Consider the following 19,413-nt stretch of genomic DNA (forward strand, 5'->3'; position numbering starts at 1 on the left):
AGTCAATTTTTTTTTTTTTTTGGCTTTCTTAGGCAAAGCAAACGGAAGTGGGTGCCGTTTCAATGAAACGTTCGACTAGATGTGCCACATAAGCATTCTTTTTCTCTCCTTTATATATATATATATATATATATATATATATATATATATATATATATATATTCATCATATTCATATTCGTTCCTCATCGTAGTAAATGTTAAAGAAAAATTAAAAGAGATACATTGAGATATCCAACTAAAAGAGACTCATTAATAAAAATTTTAACATGGTCCGGAACGCTCCTTGTAATTCTTCGTCCTCGAATGCCTCATCTCCTTCATCCGGAAATTTGTTTAAATCAAATTCATAATCAGCCGCATTCAAATCAAAATTGTGATAGACACTTTTAATTGAATCTTTTAACATTCAAATCAAATTATCTTCAAATTTATACAAACATTAGCAGATTTTAGTAAATTACCTTCAAATTTTATTTTTGCGGTGGATTGCCGCATATTGGCACAATAACTTTGGCGAAGCTTTTCTTCTATTTATAGAGATAGGCAAAGCTGTGTGAGTTTAATGAGGAAAAAGTGGGTAGATATGGATTAGTTGGGTCATAATAACAGAAATTGAGCTTTTTTATAAAATACAAAAGTTTAGGGTAATTTTTAAAAAAATTTACAAACCAAACGGTAATATTTTGAGCCAAACAAGAGCTGGTTTTGGGATTTGAAAATTAGCCAAAATATGGATAAAAATCTATAAACAAACACGTATTTGCCCAATAAAAATTAGAAAAAATTTGACAAAATCTATAGCCAAACGGGGACTAAAAAGTCAACTACAAGTATTTATAAAAAAATCATGATTATTGTAATAATATATATATATATATATATATAAATAACTTATTGTAATTGGCTAATCTTCACCTATAGGGTAAATAATTGTTATAGCAAAATTGTTATAGAAGGACAAATCTTTTTTTCTCCTTTCGATTACATTGAATATTTTCACGAGAATTAATAACATAAATTATTTTTATTAAAAATGTTACAGCCTACATAAATTACATTTAATTGTGAAAATCTTTACATTAACCTCTAAAATTATGTTACTTAATTTATGCCTCAAAGACTGTGGGGGACGAGGCGGCCAGATCCCTTACCTCTGTCTCAAACAAACAATCAAGCATAAATTTTCTCTCCCTAGTCTTCTGGGTTTTGTACAAGTCTCCACAATAACTAGGTAGAGGAAAACAAAAATACCAAAATCCAAGTCTGCCTATATTTATGGATTCCAATAATAATAATAATCAAGATTTACCAGAAGCCACAGTGCAAAACGTGCTAGAGCAAGATACACTGAAGTGGGTATTTGTAGGGGGTAAAGGTGGGGTTGGCAAAACTACATGTAGTTCAATTCTTGGTATCCTTCTTTCTCAGGTCAGATCCTCAGTTCTCCTTATATCTACTGACCCTGCTCACAATCTCAGTGATGCCTTCCAACAACGCTTTACCAAGTCTCCTACCCTTGTCAATGGCTTCTCCAATTTGTATGCCATGGTATTTTCTTTTTTGACACCCCTTTTCCTTTAAAGCTCAAATTTTTATTTGGATCTTGTTTGCTTCTTCTTGGAATTAATTAATTGTATCACTTGTGAGTTTGGTGCTCTTGGTATTGTGGGTTAATAGTTGTTACAGAAAAAAATGACACCCTTATTGTTTAGGGAATGAAACAGGTACTACACTTTTGTTATACTTATGCTTAATAACAAAAACTGTGTCTTTCCTTCATGTATGAATTGAGAAATTTAAGGAATTCATTATGAACTGAGACAAAAACAAAGGTTAGAACTTTAATACTCCGAACTATTTTTTTTGTTTTTGTGTGTGTGTGGGGGGGTGGGGGGTTTGGGAGGGGGGGGTAATTTAGTGGGTGTGGAGGAGTGGCTTTTTGGATATGATTTTCGGCCCTTTTGTATTAAGTAGTACTCAGCGTTACCAAGTTTAAGTCTCGTGTTTATATTGGTGTGTATTGAATTCAAAGAGTGGCCTTTATTGAATAATTTGTGACAACTTTATGGCAGTTTGAATGTATGGTCAATTTCTGTTTTTACCTGATATGCTGTTGCTGTCATGATTTTTTGATTAAAGTTGTGCTCTTTAGGAAATTGATCCAACTGTGGAGAAAGAAGACTCAGTCAGTTCAGATGGGATGGATGACTTTTTGTCTGACTTGACAAATGCAATTCCAGGGATTGATGAAGCTATGAGCTTTGCGGAGATGCTAAAGTAATTGGTATTCCTTTGTAATAAATACCATGATTGTTAACTTTCTTGAGGATAAATGTTTTATGAACCCCCAATTTATTTGAAAGTGATAAAGATTTATTCTTGCACTAAGCCTCATTTGATTCTACGCATTTATGGTAGCATGGAATGCTGAGGATAATGATGTAAAATTAGTCTACTGCACTGTATGAAAGGCTCTTTGGATATATCGTATCCCCTAAACACTGGATGAAAAGATTGAACCAATTTACAGTATCTTATCTAGTCGATGGCCTTGAATGTACATTGAGCAGTAATTTAGTTGCCACAATAGGGATCACTTGTAGCTCTTCCGGCACTTTATATAGTTTTAATATAATATATCTCCCATAAACAAAAAGTCTAGGTTTTGGAAGATTCTGTGCACGAATACACAAAGAACGTATTTTGTTGTTCATGGTTACGTCATACTTGGTCTATGGTTGGAGCTCCTCGGATCAAATTACCCTTCACTTGCTTATCAGGAGAATAAGATATTAAACCAACCTTCAATAGTTGTTTATACATCCATGGATGAAGATCTGTTTTGTTATGTGGTAAATAGAGGACTCAATACTGCTCTACTTTAGGAGATCCTAGAAAAAGCTTCCTACTCTGGATGACATAAAAAACTGTCTTTTAGTATTTAGGCCTAGTTACTTATCAAAAAAGTATATAGACCTAGTTGGCCTGATCCGTTTAATCCAAGAGACCCTATCCTATATTAAAAGAGCCCCTAACTTCACCGTACTAGACCCCACTAGAAGAGGGATTGGGGACAGCTATCTCAATGCACTTCATAATTTAGGGGTAACCCTGGGGGAGACCGGGAAGGCAACCCGATAGGGTGTCTGTGGATCTGGATCCATAACTTGTGCCCTCCATCACATATGTAAGAGCCCGTCTTGAATTTGAAAGAAGGAAAAGAGTGGTTCCACTAGACGATGCATAAGCGTCAGCTTAAGGAGGTACCAAATTGCACTAATTAACGACCCCTCTAATTGACACATCACTAGATATAAACGAAATTGGATAAGGGATGTTATTTCAACTGAAAGTGATCATCATGACTATTCTTTTTCCTGAACATCTGATTCATTAATTTGTTGAGATCCTTCTAATATTTTTGGTTCGAAGTTCATTTTCTATGGTACATCCGTAGTGCTTAAATGTGACTACTTTCTTACATTTGTCTAGAGGCCGATATATTTGTTTGTCAGTCGGTTAACACTGCTGGCTTGTTAATCAAATCGGGCTATAACTTTTTTCCATTTGTTTCTTTCCAGATTGGTGCAAACCATGGACTACTCGGTAATAGTGTTTGATACAGCCCCAACAGGGCATACTCTTAGGCTATTACAATTCCCATCGACTCTAGAGAAAGGGCTTGCCAAAGTGATGAGTTTGAAGAGTAGATTCGGAGGTGTGCTGAGTCAGGTAATCACCCCTCGAAATAAAATTACCCACCTAACCACGGACACAGCCCAAAAGTCCATTTTCCATATTTTTTTTCCCTATAAAAATCCCCCGCTAAGCTGCTAAGCTGCTAATTTGAAGTTCAAGGTTGATGCTGTTTGCAAGAAAGGAAAACAGAGAAATTTACTAAAGTTTGTCTATTGCAGATGACTCGCCTATTGGGTGTTGATGAAGAATTTGGGGAGGCTGCCATCCTTGGCAAGCTTGAAGGCATGAAAGAAATTATTGAAGAAGTGAACAAACAGTTTAAGGATCCGGTAAGATTCTTACCTCAAGATCATCATTCCTTTTTTTCTTTCCTTTTCTTTTGGGTTGATAACTGAGAAATCTGTTGTGAGGTAGCTAGCCCAACCCTATTTGCCCACAAGTTCGAAACATAGGGAGTATGGACCCGTCCCTCTAATCGGCTCCCGCATAAATTCGAGGTTTCATTTCAATGGTAGGATTCAAAATTGTAACGTGCGCTCCAATCCACACATCCCCTTGTTGTGAATCCTTACCATTGGATCAAATCCCCGGGAGCAATAAATTACCATTCTTATGAAGACATTTTCATGTGCTCCCTCTGTCCCAATTCATTGGCCCTCTTCCCTTTCTTTGGCTCCCAAAAAAATTGGCACCTTCCTCTATTTAGAAACTTCATGATCTTTATGTTACCATTTTGCTTTCAATGCTATGCTTTTGTAGGAATTGACATGATATATGGACATACTGGAAAGGTACTTTTGGTACTGGATGTGTATTTAGCTTATGTGTCGAAAGTCTTCATTTCTTTCTTAAAATATGTGTCCAGTCAAATGCTACCAAACAAATTGGGAGGGAGGGTGTAATTGTTGCTAGGTCCAAGACTAGTGGCACAAATTAGTTTTAATGTCAGATTCATTTGCCTTTGGACCTAAGAAAACAGGTGAAGTTTAAGTTAGCAATCAACAAATTCAGGGAAAGTGGTGGCAGAATATCCTTTTGCAGGATCTCGTCTACTAGAATCTCGTGTTATAGCGGAAGATACAGCTCCTTTGCTCTTTGACCAGAGACAAATACAAGCTGTATAATTGGATTTGAACCTTTTCTGTTGGTATTACTCCGTGTTTCACTCTATTTTAGGGGTGGTTTTATAGTGTCTTTTGGGGGTGGGGATAAGTTTGCTTGGACTAGAAACAGAGTACCATGGGTGAGAAAGAAATTTGCTAAAACCAAGACTGAAGTAACGGACTCATTAAATTTTCTAAGTTGTGCATTTCTTATATCTGCTGGATGTTACTGTTTCGAATATCTGTTGCTTCTTTGAACCATCATTAAAATTGGTTGCACGGTAAAGAGTTCATGCAGCCTTATATTGTTGGTTAGATAACTATTTATCGTACTGTTTCAGTTGTACATAGTTCTCACTTCTCTAGTTATTTGTGTAGTTCTTCATTATTAAGGTCTGAACTTTGACACTTAACTGGTTCCTGTGTTTTTTAAGTTTGAAACAATGAGTTATTTTGAAGTCGGGAGCAATGCATATAGATATATTCAATACATGTGTACTGCTTCTTTTATTTTGATTGTGGAGGAATCTGCTGTTGTTTCCTGTTGATTCAAATTCTGTAGCTTTTGTGCGTGTATATGATTGCTGGAGCATATATCACCTTCCCCTTCAAAAAAGGAAAGAGAAAAAAAGGTTACAGATGTGTCTCACCAGATGCTGAATGCTAAATATTCTTTTGTTCTTTGTTCACTTAAACTTCCACTATGTAATCAAGTTCAACTGATACATTAACACCATTTTTCTTTTTTCTTTTTTAATAGGACTTGACAACATTTGTTTGTGTTTGCATTCCGGAATTCCTCTCTCTATATGAGACTGAAAGACTAGTTCAGGAACTTGCTAAATTTGAGATTGATACACACAACATTATAATTAACCAAGTGATTTTCGACGAAGAAGGTACAGTTCCCATCTTTAACTAGTCCAGATTCTTCTTTCCTTTTTTTCGTTAATTTTCTTTTGGCTTGAACATTTCATTGCATTAATATTCCCTGTGCCTTGACCCCTGCTATAGTTCCAAAACTACGACACCCTTTTATCAGTAATTTTATTCATACAACTTACATGTTCCAAGAACTCAAACTGATGTACCTAATCGAATTCAAACTTTTAAAACTACTCAATTAATATGTTAATATGTTCTTCCACTACTGTTGTTGTACTGTATGTAGTAAACTAATATTTTAAGTTCCCAATCGATCTCATAAAATAGGTCAGAAGGAGTTCTAATTTCTTCTGCTTGATGTGATAAACTAATTTGTAGGAGTTGTAATCCTTTTCAGTTGTTGAATCCAAGTTGCTGAAGGCTAGAATGCGGATGCAACAGAAGTACTTGGATCAGTTCTACATGTTATATGATGACTTTAACATTACAAAGTTACCTTTGCTGCCACAAGAGGTATGAAGATGCTCTTGCACATAGATATCTGCTTCTTCCTTTTTTTACTGATTTATATTCTCGTTGTACTGAAGGAAGAAAAAATTATTGATCATGAATCTTCTCTAGTAGCCATAACATGAAAAATACTGCAGCATACCACCAATGTGAGAACCTTTTGTAGTTTGTACCAGTCTGCTCACTGGTAAGTTGTTTTTTGATAGGTTTGTGGGGTTGAAGCCCTAAAAGGATTTTCACATCATTTTATAACACCATACAAGCCTTCTCTTGCTCGAGGCTCGGTGGAAGAGCTGGAGAACAGAGTAGCTTCATTGAAAGAACAGTTGAAAGATGCTGAAACAGAATTAGAGCAAGTTAGAAAAGGCAAACAGAAGGTATAACCAATCTCAGACAACCTGGGCGATGGAGCGTGTTGTTTCGGCTTCTTCGCTTTTGTATTTTTATTAAGGGAAGTATCATTGAATGAATACTTGTGTATTTTTCAAGAGGATTTTCATGTACGATTGTTTCATTTATTGTTTGGGAGGTTCATTTGTACCTTTGATAAGTCAATAAGTCGGGTTATTTAGGCTTACAATGTACTTGTAGAGGAAAGGGGGCCAATGGTCTCATTAAATGTAAACCATATGATAACGCCAGTATTTATGTAGTGAACCTAAAAGGCAGTGGAAGTTTCTTGGAGATGATGAGCAAATTTTTATTCCAATCGTGAACTGTGGTGAGAAGGTTTGTGTTACCTTATTTTGATTTGTTCTTTTTTTGAGAATTAGGTGTAATTGTCTTCGATCAATTACTAAATCCTTAAAAGGTAAGACAAATGTTTAATCTTATAACCGTGCAACAAGAAAACTGTTAGAGCCCGTTTGGACATAAGAAATTTTTCCCTTTTTCCAAAAAATTTTCTTTTTTTCGAAATAATGTTTGTTCATAAAATTTTCAATTTTCACTTGAGGATGCATTTTGGAAATTTTCGAAAATTTGAAAAACTCCAAAAAACTATTTTTCAAAATTTTCACTCAAATCACTCACAAAACTTCAAAAACAACCCAAAATTATATTATGTCCAAACACAACTCTAAATTTCAAATACCATTTTCAATTGAAATTTTTTTCCCCCTATTTTGGAATTTTACAATCCTTATGTCCAAACGCCAACTTAATTTCATCTACATAAACTGAGAGTTAACGTTCTTGCGGTTTATAACATAGCTTATACTAAGTTTCTAACTACCTCTCAGGCATCGATGTTGAGATGGCGGAGCTGATCTAAGGCGCCAGATTCCGAAAGGGTGGGTTCAAATACCACACTCTCAACATTCTGGTATTTTTTTAGATCTTTTTTCCCACATTTTCCTCTTCTTCTCTAGAATAATATAAAATTTAAGCTTCATATTCACCATTTTGGGGCTTTGAGTAATTTTCAGAAACCACTATTGTTTAGTGGCTATTAACTTTCTATAGCTACCATATACGTAATTACTTTTTATAGCTACTATTCAATTGTTACAGTAGTGTATTCGTTGTATTCACGTTGTTGTATTCATGAATACAGCAGCAAAAAGCGCCTAAAAATTCAGGGCAGTCCAGCTGTACGCGCATGTATTCACATGTATTCGCGTCATGTATTCATGAATACAACAGCAAAAAGCGTCTAAAATCAGGGTATACCAGTTGTACGCACATGTATTCGTGCTGCTGTATTCATGAATACAGCAGTAAAAAGCGCCTAAAATCAGGGCAGTCTAGTTGTACGCGCATGTATTCACGCCATGTATTCATGAATAAGTAACAACAATCACCTTAAAAATAGGTATGCTCAGCTGTCTAATAACGGAAATAATATCAATTAGCGTGATACACTCCTAATATAACTCAACAAAATCAATTCTAACATGCCTCATTATCAACCCAATTAATTAGAATGATTTTTCAGTTGTATATAACTTTTGTATTTAGTGTATTTCAATATTATTATTTTTACTGCTGCATTTATTAGATTCAATGTTTGTATTTACCGTATTCGCTATTTTATATATACAGTGTATTCAAATGTATTTGTATTAACAATATTTTAGTTATTTCTAATATATGTTATTACTGTTGTATTCAGTATATTTCATTGGTTGTATTCACTGTATTTTTATTTGTATTCAGTGTATTTTACTGTTTTTAAAATTAAATGTATTCAATGTTTATATTTTGTTATATTTTAATATTTGTATTCAGTGTTTCAATGTTTATATCCTGTATTCATGCATATTGTATGTACAGTATGCATGAATAAATACATGTGTATTCGGTTGTATTAAAAAATTACAGACCTTCAAAATACATAAACACAGGCAAAAAAATATATTTATACAAAAATACAATATGTTTGAGTGATTTTATACATAATACAATGTATTTGTATCATTGTATGTGACTAAATAGCAAAGAAGAGAAGAAAGTTCGTCGAGATGGTGTTTTCCGACCAAGACTCCTTGTATCGCTTCACTACCTCTTCCATTACAATTTACAACGCTTCCAATTCGACCGCTTCTTCCTTTTTTCTCTCTTACTTACCGCGCTAAGAATCACTCTTTCTCTTCAATTTCTCAGTCGCCCAAGGTATCTCCACTTCCTTTTTTTGATTATAGGTTTACTTTCATATTTCTGATTTTGAAATTTAGAGGCTTTCTTTCATGATTTGTTTCTCTTTCATGTATCTATGATTCGGCATATTTTGCTCAAAGAGAGGGAGAAGAAAGAGAGAGTGAAAGAAGAAAATTCTGAGAGAGAATCGTGTGTTAATTGAAAGAAAGAGAGAAAAAAACATAAATAGCGTATTTCATGGCTCAATAGTAGTATATACCATAAGTATTATTTTGCTATAAAATATAAAAGGTAACTATAAAAAATAATATTTTAAAATATTTTTGGTTTATAATAAATAGGGTGTATAGCTTTGCTATAGGAGGTAAAATTTCCTTTTCTTTTCTCCTTGTGGGAAGGTAATTTAGTATTTCGTTTTACAATCATCTTCTCCACAATAAAACTATTTTGTGGCATTGAATGCAAATTTGGTATAAATATATACTTTTTGGAATCGCACAACTATATAGACATAGCCCTGATGAGAGCAGTGGATGCCACCTCTGAATTTATAACCGCCTCATTCCGAATAGATATTTCTTAGTTTTGCTAATATAAGCTCTAGGGTATATTCACTTGAATATAAGTTAATCTCCCATGTTTCTGAGGATATGTTCTTATTGGTGTTGAGCAACACTAGTAAAAAATTTATGCTTTTTTGTTATACCATTCCTATTGGTATTTCTTGAGTAAGACTAGTAAATCTTTGTATGCTCAACTAAAAATTTCTTCGTAATAATTCAAGGTAAAGCATTTGTATCATTTTCCTTCTGCCAAGGTGCCAGGACAGAAAGGAATCAGTAATCAAAATGCGCTTATATTAGCATTCAAACATTCAATACACTTCATTGTTGACTAGTACATGACATGATTAATGACCAAAGTTGTATTAGAGTCTGAATTTTTAGAAGCTCCTGATGTATAATATCAACATCAACCGCCATGCAATGTTGAGATGAAAACAACGTTATCCTTCTCTTCCAGCACTGTTTCAAGCTGGCCACTTAGTTCCCAATCAGTGTCATTTACAAGGACTAGAACTCCAGGCCTCCTGCAACAAATACAAGTTATAAATAGCTCTCTTCTGTTACTTCTTGGCTTGTGTAAGTGTGCAAGTATGAACATGTTCAAACAAGATAAGGGACAAGGAGGTCTCAACAAGTATGGCACTGTATTTGATGGTGGCACCATTTCACTCAGCATGCTCCGCTATGGAGTAAGGTAAGGTATGCATAACTGGAGGAGGAGGGAACAGGACTTTTAACAGGGGATGAGGTCGTCACTGTAACAGCATAAGGAACTTATGTATTTAAGTATTGCTGAGCTGGGTAAAAAGTTGATCCAACTTACACTGAGTCTCCTTTCATAAACATTTCAGGCCTCTCCTTGATCAAATTGGTGCGAACCCAAGTGAGCAAGTTTTTCATCGTCAACTGGTCAAGGAAAAGAATGAAAAAGGAATCATACAACTGCTCCCCTAGACAGATGAAAGAAAATACATGCTTAATTTGATCTACATACGAACAACAATTATTAGAGATGAAACTGCACCTGCTTCTCTCCATCTTGAGGGTCAACATTGATGTTATGGATCTTCACAGAATCACAAAGAAGTTCCAATCCTCCCCTGAGTTTAGGAAGTAAAAGCATAATTGAAAGATGTCAATACAGGTCAGATGTGTATACTGTATGGTAAGGCATTTTAAAAGGAAGTAGAAAAGAACACATAAGGAATGTACAAAGGCTAATCAATGAGTGTCGTGCTGACAAGAAAAGACAATTCCTGACTATACTATCAAGTACTTGATATATAAGGTCATGAAATTCTGTCCCACCATCACCAGATATATGAGTTTCAAAATATTATCCACATTTGCACAACACAGATGTTAAGATGTTATTCTTGAAACACTGCTAGGTCACTGAACAACTATACATAGAAGTTATCAAGTAGAATCATAGGCAATAGTCACTGCACTATCCCGTCATGTATAACAAGCATTTGCAGAAGATGGTAAATGATCCGCTCAGCTAACAATGATGTCTTTTTAAATTTTGGAGTCAAAACTCATTCATTCCTAGGTGTTGAACAAAATCATTACGCTGAAAAGCAACTTGCTACATCTCAAATCTGAAGAGTCAAGACCTCCAAGGGTTATTTATTAGAACAAATTCTTCTACATGTTACATGTTAGAACAAAGTGCAAATTATTCAGAAAAAAATGAACACAGTGCAGCTAACCAACCCGAGAAAAAAGGAAGAAGAGCTTGAACACTATGCAAATTCCATCTCTTAAGAGTTTCATGATTTGGACCAATTTTCACTTTTCCATCATTAATGTGCTCAGTTATTTGTCGAATTGCCATTACTAATGTTCTTCATGATTTTTATGAAATACTTACTGACTTCGATTGTAAGATCCCAATTTGCTCGGGCAAAGGAATAAGTTACCTTTGGAACACTGTAAAAAACTAACAACAATCTTCAGGCGACACAATAGGTGATTCTTCTCACGCAGATAGCAACTCATGGACTAAGGGCTCTAGTTTGCAATATTCATCTAGTAAAAGACCAGCTAAATGTTGTATATAGCATCAAATTTACAACATCAATTAACTAAAGCTTCATAAAAAAGGTAACTTTTTCTGACTTCTAAAAATAAAAAATGAAAAGATAATTCCTGTGTGAGACTAAATATTAAACTCAAATATCCCACTTTATGCACGAACAGCTGAAACTAATAGCTATAAGCTAATGAAATATTGCAAACATTATGCTGATACTCAAACACAGTCCTCTTTAGTATAGCACAAACAAGCACTCAATGATATTACAGCGGGAACAAAGATAGACTATATGAGTATCTCCTATTTTGCTCAATCAAGTGACTACAACTCCAAACTAGTCAGGTCAGCTATTAGAAACCTCTTCGTCCATGCATCCATACTAATATGGCTATGTCACGTACGGAGGACCTCAATCAGAAATTAGAATCATATTGGATCAACTTTTGGAGCAGTGACTGACTAATATCTAAGTGCTCTTGCTTGGGATTTTGTTAGCCCTCAAAAATAATCCAAAGACACTAAGTGTCACTTTCTCAGTAGCACGGCAAAACCAAAGTAGTAAGTTAAATACATAGGAAAGAGATTGATTGTGCCAAGAATTAGCAAGAAACAGAAAACTGGAACATATACTGCAAACAAGATTAAATCTTTCAACAGTTTGTTTAGTCCCAAATATCTTTAAAGCTTCTAAAATCCATAAACCGCCCATCCTAAAGCCTTATACTCAACTTATCCTTTTTAGCAATCGTGGCTCTAGACTAACCTGGAGAGGGTTTCAACTAAAAATCTTATCTTTCAAAGATTACATCCCAGATTTGGAGCAACTTTAATCAAATATTTGAAAATTAGTTGAATTTGGATGTACCATTAAAAGGAGAAATATAGATTGAATACAACATATAAAAGGAAAATATAAAAGTTACCCGAATTCAAGTGTCAATTGCATCTCTATTTGAAGTATATGAAAAGCTCAAAACCTTAAGAGAGGAGATAGATGGACGACTTGATTTTGTAGGGTTTAGCGGGCGGGTTGAAAGTTGAAACGTTTATTCCCGTAATCTTTTTCTCTTTCCTCACTTTTAGTTTTCCAATTAATCAAAATATTCTCGTCCAGAGACAACCAATAAAACAGAATCAAAATATTCTCATTTCTTTATCGCTTTTTTTCACCCAAAATTTACACGTAAACCATGATATATATGTGTGTCAGTGTGTATATAAAATTTTCATCATTTAATCGTGATTTTTTTTTTATGTACTCTCATCATTTTTATCGCCTAATTTTAATAAATTATTATACTTTAATATAAATATTAAAGTATATTAAACTAGAGTATGAAACGCCTAAAATACAAGGTGAGTCTCCTATTGAATCTGAAGTAGAATACTGGAGCAATGTTGTTGTATGCTATGTTCTAGGTTGCTTACCCTCTATTTTCAGTGATTAAAGGGTTCATCCAAAGGCTTTGGGTAAAATATAAATTAAACAAAATTGTTATGCTAAAAAATAGAATAATTCTAGTCAGATTTGACAGTGAATTGGGGGAAAATGAAGTAGTACAAGGTGGCATATACCATTTCGACAACAAGCCTTTCATTGTGAAAGCTTGGAGTCCGAATATGAAATTCACTCGTGAAGAGATGCACACTGTGCCAATTTGGGTCAAATTTTCAGGATTGAATTTCAAATATTGGAGTGCAAAGGGATTGAGTAAAATTGGCAGTTTAGTGGGAAAACCTCTCATGGTCGACCATAACACTGAGCAAAAGATTGGACTGAGTTTTGCTAGATTGCTAGTAGAAGTAAATATGGATATTGCCCTTCCTGAAGTGGTGATGTTCAGGAATGAAATGGGTAATGTTGTTGAACAAAAAGTCGCTTATGATTGGAAACTCACTGTGTGTAAGTTTTGCAACAAGTATGGGGATTCTAAAGAGGTGTGTAGGAAGAAGAATCCTTCAAACCCTGTACAAAATGCGAAGGAGAAACAAGGTGAGAAGGAGCAGGCAACAGTATTAAAAATCCAGAAAAATAGCCTTCAAATCCAATAGGTGATATAGATCTAGATGCGGGGAGATGAGCTAATGGTCCAAAGACGCAACAGAAAGAAAGTAGTAGTAATGGAGGGTAGATTACACCTTTGAAAACAGAAAAAAATTAGCAAGTCAAGGAACAACAAGTTGTGAAAGGGAATTCATTTCAAGTACTGGACAAGACTGGTATCAGTGATCTTGGTAATAACTTAGATGGAGAAAATGTGGGAGGCTCGACCATTCCTCACTCGGGGAATGGTTAATTGCCTAGCATGGAATGTTAGGGGCCTAAATGCCCCTAATAAGCAGAGGGAGGTGAAGCTCCTCTGCAATAAAGTAAGAGCAGGTCTAATATGTCTGCTAGTAACAAAATTGAAATAAGATAAGGTTCAAAAATTAATTGAGCAGTTTAGTGTGTGGAGGTATACCACAAATCTGAACTATCATTACAATGGTAGGATTGTAGTGGTCTGGAGACCTGACTTCTATAGAGTAACACCTTTAAGTATGAATGCACGGGTTTTGTCCTGTGAGGTGTATTATATTCCCATACATGCTACATTTGGAGTATCCTTTGTGTATGCATTTAACACTAAGGAGGAAAAGAAAGGTATGTGGGAGTATCTAAAAGAACATGTAGCAAGCTGCAAAAGCCCATGGTTGGTTATAGGTGATTTCAATTCTATTTTAAACATGGAGGATAGAATAAGAGGTAATATTGTCTCGTGGGCTAAAGTAATGGAGTTTAATAAGTGTATAGAAGCATGTGGATTGATTGAACTACCTAATCAAGGGTGCAAATATTCATGGAATGATAAACATAGTGATCAAGGAATATATTCTAAGATAGATTGGGCACTAATCAATAATGATTGGCTTGATTCAATGCCTGATTGTAAAGCAATATTTCTCCCTGAAGGCATAAGTGACCACTGTCCAGTGAATGAGAGACATAGAGGCAGGAAACCTTTTAAGTTCTGTAATGTATGGACTCAACATCCACAATACTTGGAGCAGGTTGAAAGAGGTTGGAATATAGAGATTGATGGCTGTAAAATGTTAAGGGCGGTTAGAAAATTGAAGTTATTAAAGAAAACTCTAAGAGTCTTGAACAAAAATTTCTTCAAGAATATTGAGGATGAAGTAAAAGAGGATAGGGAAGCTTTATTGCAAGTTCAGAAGCAGTTACAGCTTATACCAACAGATCCAAACGTGCAACAAGAAGAACATCAGAAATACCAAAAGTCCAGACATTCATCTTACTTAGCTGAGGTCTACTTGCAACAAAAAAGTAAGGCTACATGGATAAAATTAGGAGATGACAACATTAGATACTTCTATTCAGTCATCAAACATAAGAGGCTCCAACAGGCAATTACTCAATTAAAGGATGATCGGGATAACTGGTAGACAGATCCAGATAGTATAGCTTAACTATTTGTCAAGTACTATGAAGAAATTATGGGTAAGAAAGCAAGAAGCATAACCAAAGTTGCTGAAGCATTTATAAAGAATGGCCATATTTTAACAACTGAACAGCAGGTAGACCTAATGAAACCTTTTGAAAGGAAGGAGGTGAAAGCTGCTATATTCCAAATTGACAGTAATAAGAGCCCATGGGCTGATGGTTATAGTAGTGGCTTCTTTAAGTCAGCCTGGCCTATTATAGGGGAAAAGATTACAGATGCAGTTTTGGAGTTCTTCAAAAACGAAAAGTTGTTAAGACAACTGAATGCAACTAATATTGCTTTGATTCCTAAACTAAGCAATCCAGAGTATGCAAGCCAATTCAGGCCTATATCTTGTTGCAATGTATTGTACAAGTGCATCTCAAAGTTATTATGTAGCAGACTGAAAGTAGCAATTCAACATCTGGTAGCAGATAACCAATCTGCTTTTGTACATGGTAGATCAATGCTCCACAATGTGCTTATATGTCATGACATACTGAGGCACTATAACAGGAAGACTTCTCCTAGGTGTCTTATGAAGATAGACATGAGGAAAGCCTATGACATGGTAAATTGGGAATTTTTAGAGGAGGTTCTGATAGGTTATGGCTTTCCAATCAAGTTCACAGAGTTGATTATGGCATGTGTAACTTCTACCAAGTTCTCAATAAGTGTAAATGGTGAAAGTCATGGGTTCTTTGAGGGAAAAGGGGGTCTTAGACAAGGTGATCCAGTCTCACCCTTACTTTTTGTGCTTGTGATAGAATATTTGTCCAGGACATTGGGGTGTATGAGTGCCCTCCCAAACTTCAAATTCCATCCTATGTGCAAGCACTTGAAGTTGACACATTTAGTTTTTGCTGATGACCCCATGGTGTTCTGCAAGGGTGAAACAGGTTCAGTGAATAGAGTCCTAGAGGCTTTAGCACATTTTAGTAGTGTATCAGGTTCGGTGGCTAATATGGAAAAATCTAGCCTGTTTATGGCATGCATTGATGATCATATGAAGGAGGTTCTTCTAAGCAATATTGGTTTCTCCCTAGTGACTTTTCCTATAAAGTATCTAGGTTTACCACTGTCACCTAAGAAGTGGAGCACGTTGGACTGCTATCAACTTGTTGAGAAGATAACAAATAAAATCAAATTCAGTTATGCTAAATAACTATCATATGCAGGGAGGCTTCAGGTGATTAATGCAGTGTTATTCTCAATTCATAGCTTCTGGGGAGCAATCTTTGTTTTACCTCAGAGCATAATGAATGAGGTTGACAAGAAGTGTAGAAAGTACGTGTGGGGTGGCTCAGAGGAGAAGAAGAAGCTTTCCCTTGTAGCGTGGGAGAAAGTCTGCCTGCCTAAGAAATTTGGTGGTCTTAACATTAAAAGCTGCAGGGAATGGAATAAATCTTCTGTTGGGAAACTATTGTGGTAGCTTGTTTTGATAAAGGAGTCCTTATGGGTTAAATGGATCCCCGGGGTTTATATGAAAACTGATGTTAATGTTTGGACTCATCAGGTTACACAAGATTGTAGTTGGTATTGGAAAAAACTAAATTCCCTTAAAGAAGAGATGAGGAACTGGTACCAGGGAGACACATGCAAGCTGAGTGTAAATGGGGATTACTCAATCACAAAGAGTTACTTGGCCATTAAAGGTCCTCACAGAAGATGTGCAACAACTGATCTTCACTGGAATGCAATAGCTCAACCAAAGCACATGATCATCATGTGGTTAACAACTCAAGGAAGACTGCTCACAAAGACTAGACTGAGTTCTTTACATATTTAGGTAGAGGATGATAAATGTGTGCTATGTACTGATCAGGTAGTGAAAACAAACCAACACTTGTTTGTAGAGTGTCCTTGGTCCAAAGCTGTTCGCGAGGAACTAATGCACTGGGCAGGAATTCAAATGCAACTGAGAGATGCACAAAAGGGTTCTGTACATAATTAAAAGGAAGAAGTGGCAGCTGGGTAGGAAGGAATTTGCTGCTGCATTATGGGCAGCAATACTATACCATATTTGGAAGGCTGGAAACTGAAAAATATTCAGGAATACAATTGTAAATACAGAGAGTATAGTAACACAAATTAAGAAAGAGCTAATAGATAGGATTGACTAGTTTAGACATACTAAGAAAGGGCAGAGATGTAGTGTATTGATGCAGAGATTGATGTGTAATTAGTGAACTCTAAGGCTTGATCTGAAACTCTCCAGATAAGGAGTTTGGGGTCGAGGTGCTTTCTAGGTGTACTCTTGTTGTTTGTTATCAATGGTAATTCATAGTGTTACCAAAAAAATATATATAAATATTTTCGTCTTTATGGTATAATATAACAAACTCAAATACTCCATACGTAATAATCCTTCCAATAGAATAAACTTTGTCATAAATGTTTACCCACTCTTTTACCGAGTTGAATAATCTTCCTTTTTCGTTTTTTTTTAAGTGGGGGAAAGAAAACTAGAAAAGGCATGGGAGATAGAGTAAGGGAAGCAGCTGGTAAATACATAAGTGAGTTATGAGTTACATTAGGATTTAGGAGAAAAGTAAATGTACAGATTGTTTGTGCAATGAAGCAAGTTCTGGTAGTATAAGATGGAATAATATAAGAAGCAAGCATGCAATATATCAAACTTATCAAATAATAGCTATGCAGTAAATATTTACATCAAATTAAAGATCCATCACGTAATTATAATTAATTAATATGTATTCTTACTTCATTATATCATTTAATTTGATGAAAATATCGAGTGGAAAAAAAATTATCTATTTGTTGCTATGGTATCATATTTCATCATCATATTGCGTTGTTTAGTTTACCAAACTAAACAAAAAGATCAGATAGCATTAGGAGAATACTTAAACCTTCTTCATTGGCACAACGAACACATAAGATTTGCTTTACGGGATAAAGGGGAACCTGTAATTGCAAGGATATTGGCACCTTGTCATTTTAACAATATTTTATTGGCATAAAGAGGTAAAAATTAATGTTTGAGAAGGAGGCCTTTAGGTATGTTTACCCGTAAAATCGGATAATAATTGAATTTGTAAGTGGTTTTAAGGATACGTAATCTAACTTGATACAAAACGGTAAATCAGATTGTAATTGAAATAAGCAATGAAAAAGTAAATGCAAATCACACAAGTTGAATAATCTTAGCGTTGGAAGGTTAGTCACCCTCGAACCAGAAGTGTTTTAATCGATATCAGAACAACAAGAAAATAATAATAACTTAAAGATAATTATAATATATTGCTTTGGGATACGTGTTACAATGTGTATTATTAATTATCATATTGCCAGTTCCTTATTGATTCGTGTCGAGATTCCCACCGTAATATCCGACCGGTCACGGATATTTCGGACTTCTGTTAATTATATCAACAATGTTTCTCCGAGCTCGTCCGAGGATAAGGTCGACACCGGACTTAATGATCCTCGAAGGCAGGCTTTCTGACCTCGGGTTCTAGCTCGGTGGGACTCGAGGTCGATCTTCAGTCCTTGGTCGCCACGTTCCAAGCTTATTCTACCAAGTTGCATTTGAGCTCAACTTTGACCGTATACAGATAGTCCCCTCATTTTTCGGAGAGTAGACGACAAGAAACGACATGAACTTTCGATCCTCACTTCGATATTTTGTGACTGAAACGACAAAACAGTCGAAACATCTCGTCAGTCAAGTCTTAATGGCATTAAATACTTGTCAGTTGCCGGTCGGCCACTCCCAGATGTGAACAGTTGTTGAGAAATTATAAATATCCCCTCATTAGTTTATTCAAACTTTACTTTCACACCTTCTGCTCTCGTGTCTTAGAAATTTCAACACTTTAAAGCATTAATTTTCTGATTATTTTGAAATCCTTTTATAGGAACTTCTGTTTTTTATCTCAAACCATCAAGCATACCCTTCTAACTTTCTCTTTTTCCTTCATTTTCCAAAGAAATTGCGAAGACTTCAAAATCCGCCCCTCAAAAAGAGAATCCTTCCACCTCGTGGCCGGCTACCGAAGAGACCGCTTCACGTACAGCTGTCGAGGAACTAGCACCGGAACCTCCTCTAAAAAAGTTCATCCCGGGGGGATGCCCAGTCAATGTTGACTTTAAAATCGAAACGTCCTCCTCCGTACCAGGCCGGTGTGAGGACGTTTCGAGGTATATATGTTCGATAACCGAGGGTATTCTCTCCGAAGTCAAGAGGGATTGTAACTGGGCTGACAAACATGTGGTGGTTCCCGAACCTGACGAGGCCATTACCACCCACATCGATGGACTTTAAGGTATTTACACTTACCCATTCACGTTGGGTCCCTTGGATCCAGTCATCATCGACTTCTGCAAGAGATACGAGGTAACCCTTAGCTAGATTCACCCTTCTTTCTAGAGGATCGTAATCCTCCTCCGTTTCTTTGTGAGCAAGATCGAGGGGTGCCCTTTCACGATGAAGAACAAGAGGAAGAGACCTTCAATCTGGTGACCTGAGTGTCGACACGACTCGAAGGGCAAGGGGCCTCCGAA

At 35.7% G+C, this 19,413-nt stretch overlaps 3 protein-coding genes across 3 annotated transcripts; 2 read left to right on the top strand and 1 right to left on the bottom strand.

Moving 5' to 3' along the window:
- The first annotated feature begins 1,125 nt into the window (after positions 1-1,125).
- On the top strand, positions 1,126-6,908 carry LOC107823131 (ATPase GET3A-like). Its single transcript, XM_075238270.1, has 7 exons — positions 1,126-1,550; positions 2,155-2,279; positions 3,584-3,734; positions 3,920-4,030; positions 5,565-5,703; positions 6,087-6,202; positions 6,406-6,908. Exons 1-7 carry the CDS (start codon positions 1,278-1,280, stop codon positions 6,580-6,582), a joined length of 1,092 nt encoding a protein of 363 aa, XP_075094371.1. The 5' UTR covers positions 1,126-1,277; the 3' UTR covers positions 6,583-6,908.
- A 2,727-nt stretch (positions 6,909-9,635) lies between these two features.
- Positions 9,636-12,488, bottom strand: LOC107826789 (ubiquitin-related modifier 1 homolog 1). The gene is made up of 4 exons (XM_016653818.2): positions 12,328-12,488; positions 10,388-10,463; positions 10,187-10,269; positions 9,636-9,887 (listed from the first exon to the last, which is right to left on the bottom strand). The coding sequence occupies exons 1-4, from the start codon at positions 12,348-12,350 to the stop codon at positions 9,770-9,772; spliced, it is 300 nt and encodes a 99-aa protein (XP_016509304.1). The 5' UTR covers positions 12,351-12,488; the 3' UTR covers positions 9,636-9,769.
- A 536-nt stretch (positions 12,489-13,024) lies between these two features.
- LOC107826787 (uncharacterized) lies at positions 13,025-14,848 on the top strand. The gene is made up of 3 exons (XM_016653815.2): positions 13,025-13,417; positions 13,652-13,774; positions 13,847-14,848. Exons 1-3 carry the CDS (start codon positions 13,025-13,027, stop codon positions 14,846-14,848), a joined length of 1,518 nt encoding a protein of 505 aa, XP_016509301.2.
- Positions 14,849-19,413: the final 4,565 nt, after the last annotated feature.

Source organism: Nicotiana tabacum, chromosome 19 (genome assembly GCF_000715075.1).
Source record: "Nicotiana tabacum cultivar K326 chromosome 19, ASM71507v2, whole genome shotgun sequence".
NCBI classification, from domain to species: Eukaryota; Viridiplantae; Streptophyta; class Magnoliopsida; order Solanales; family Solanaceae; genus Nicotiana; species Nicotiana tabacum.

Bases quoted from the DNA above. Each gene is read 5' to 3' on its own strand.
- LOC107826789 (XM_016653818.2), bottom strand. From the start codon at position 12,350: ATGCAATTGACACTTGAATTCGG. The intron at 10,270-10,387 runs GTGCAGTTTCAT...TTCCTTGACCAG, and splicing joins CTCAAGATGGAGAGAAGCAG to TTGACGATGAAAAACTTGCT. The intron at 9,888-10,186 runs GTAAGTTGGATC...TATTTGTTGCAG, and splicing joins TTTATGAAAGGAGACTCAGT to GAGGCCTGGAGTTCTAGTCC.
- LOC107826787 (XM_016653815.2), top strand. From the start codon at position 13,025: ATGAAATTCACTCGTGAAGAGATGCACACTGTGCCAATTTGGGTCAAA. The intron at 13,418-13,651 runs GTATTAAAAATC...GTAATAACTTAG, and splicing joins GTGAGAAGGAGCAGGCAACA to ATGGAGAAAATGTGGGAGGC. The intron at 13,775-13,846 runs GTAAGAGCAGGT...TTAATTGAGCAG, and splicing joins TGAAGCTCCTCTGCAATAAA to TTTAGTGTGTGGAGGTATAC.
- LOC107823131 (XM_075238270.1), top strand. From the start codon at position 1,278: ATGGATTCCAATAATAATAATAATCAAGATTTACCAGAAGCCACAGTG. The intron at 1,551-2,154 runs GTATTTTCTTTT...TGTGCTCTTTAG, and splicing joins TCTCCAATTTGTATGCCATG to GAAATTGATCCAACTGTGGA. The intron at 5,704-6,086 runs GTACAGTTCCCA...AATCCTTTTCAG, and splicing joins AGTGATTTTCGACGAAGAAG to TTGTTGAATCCAAGTTGCTG.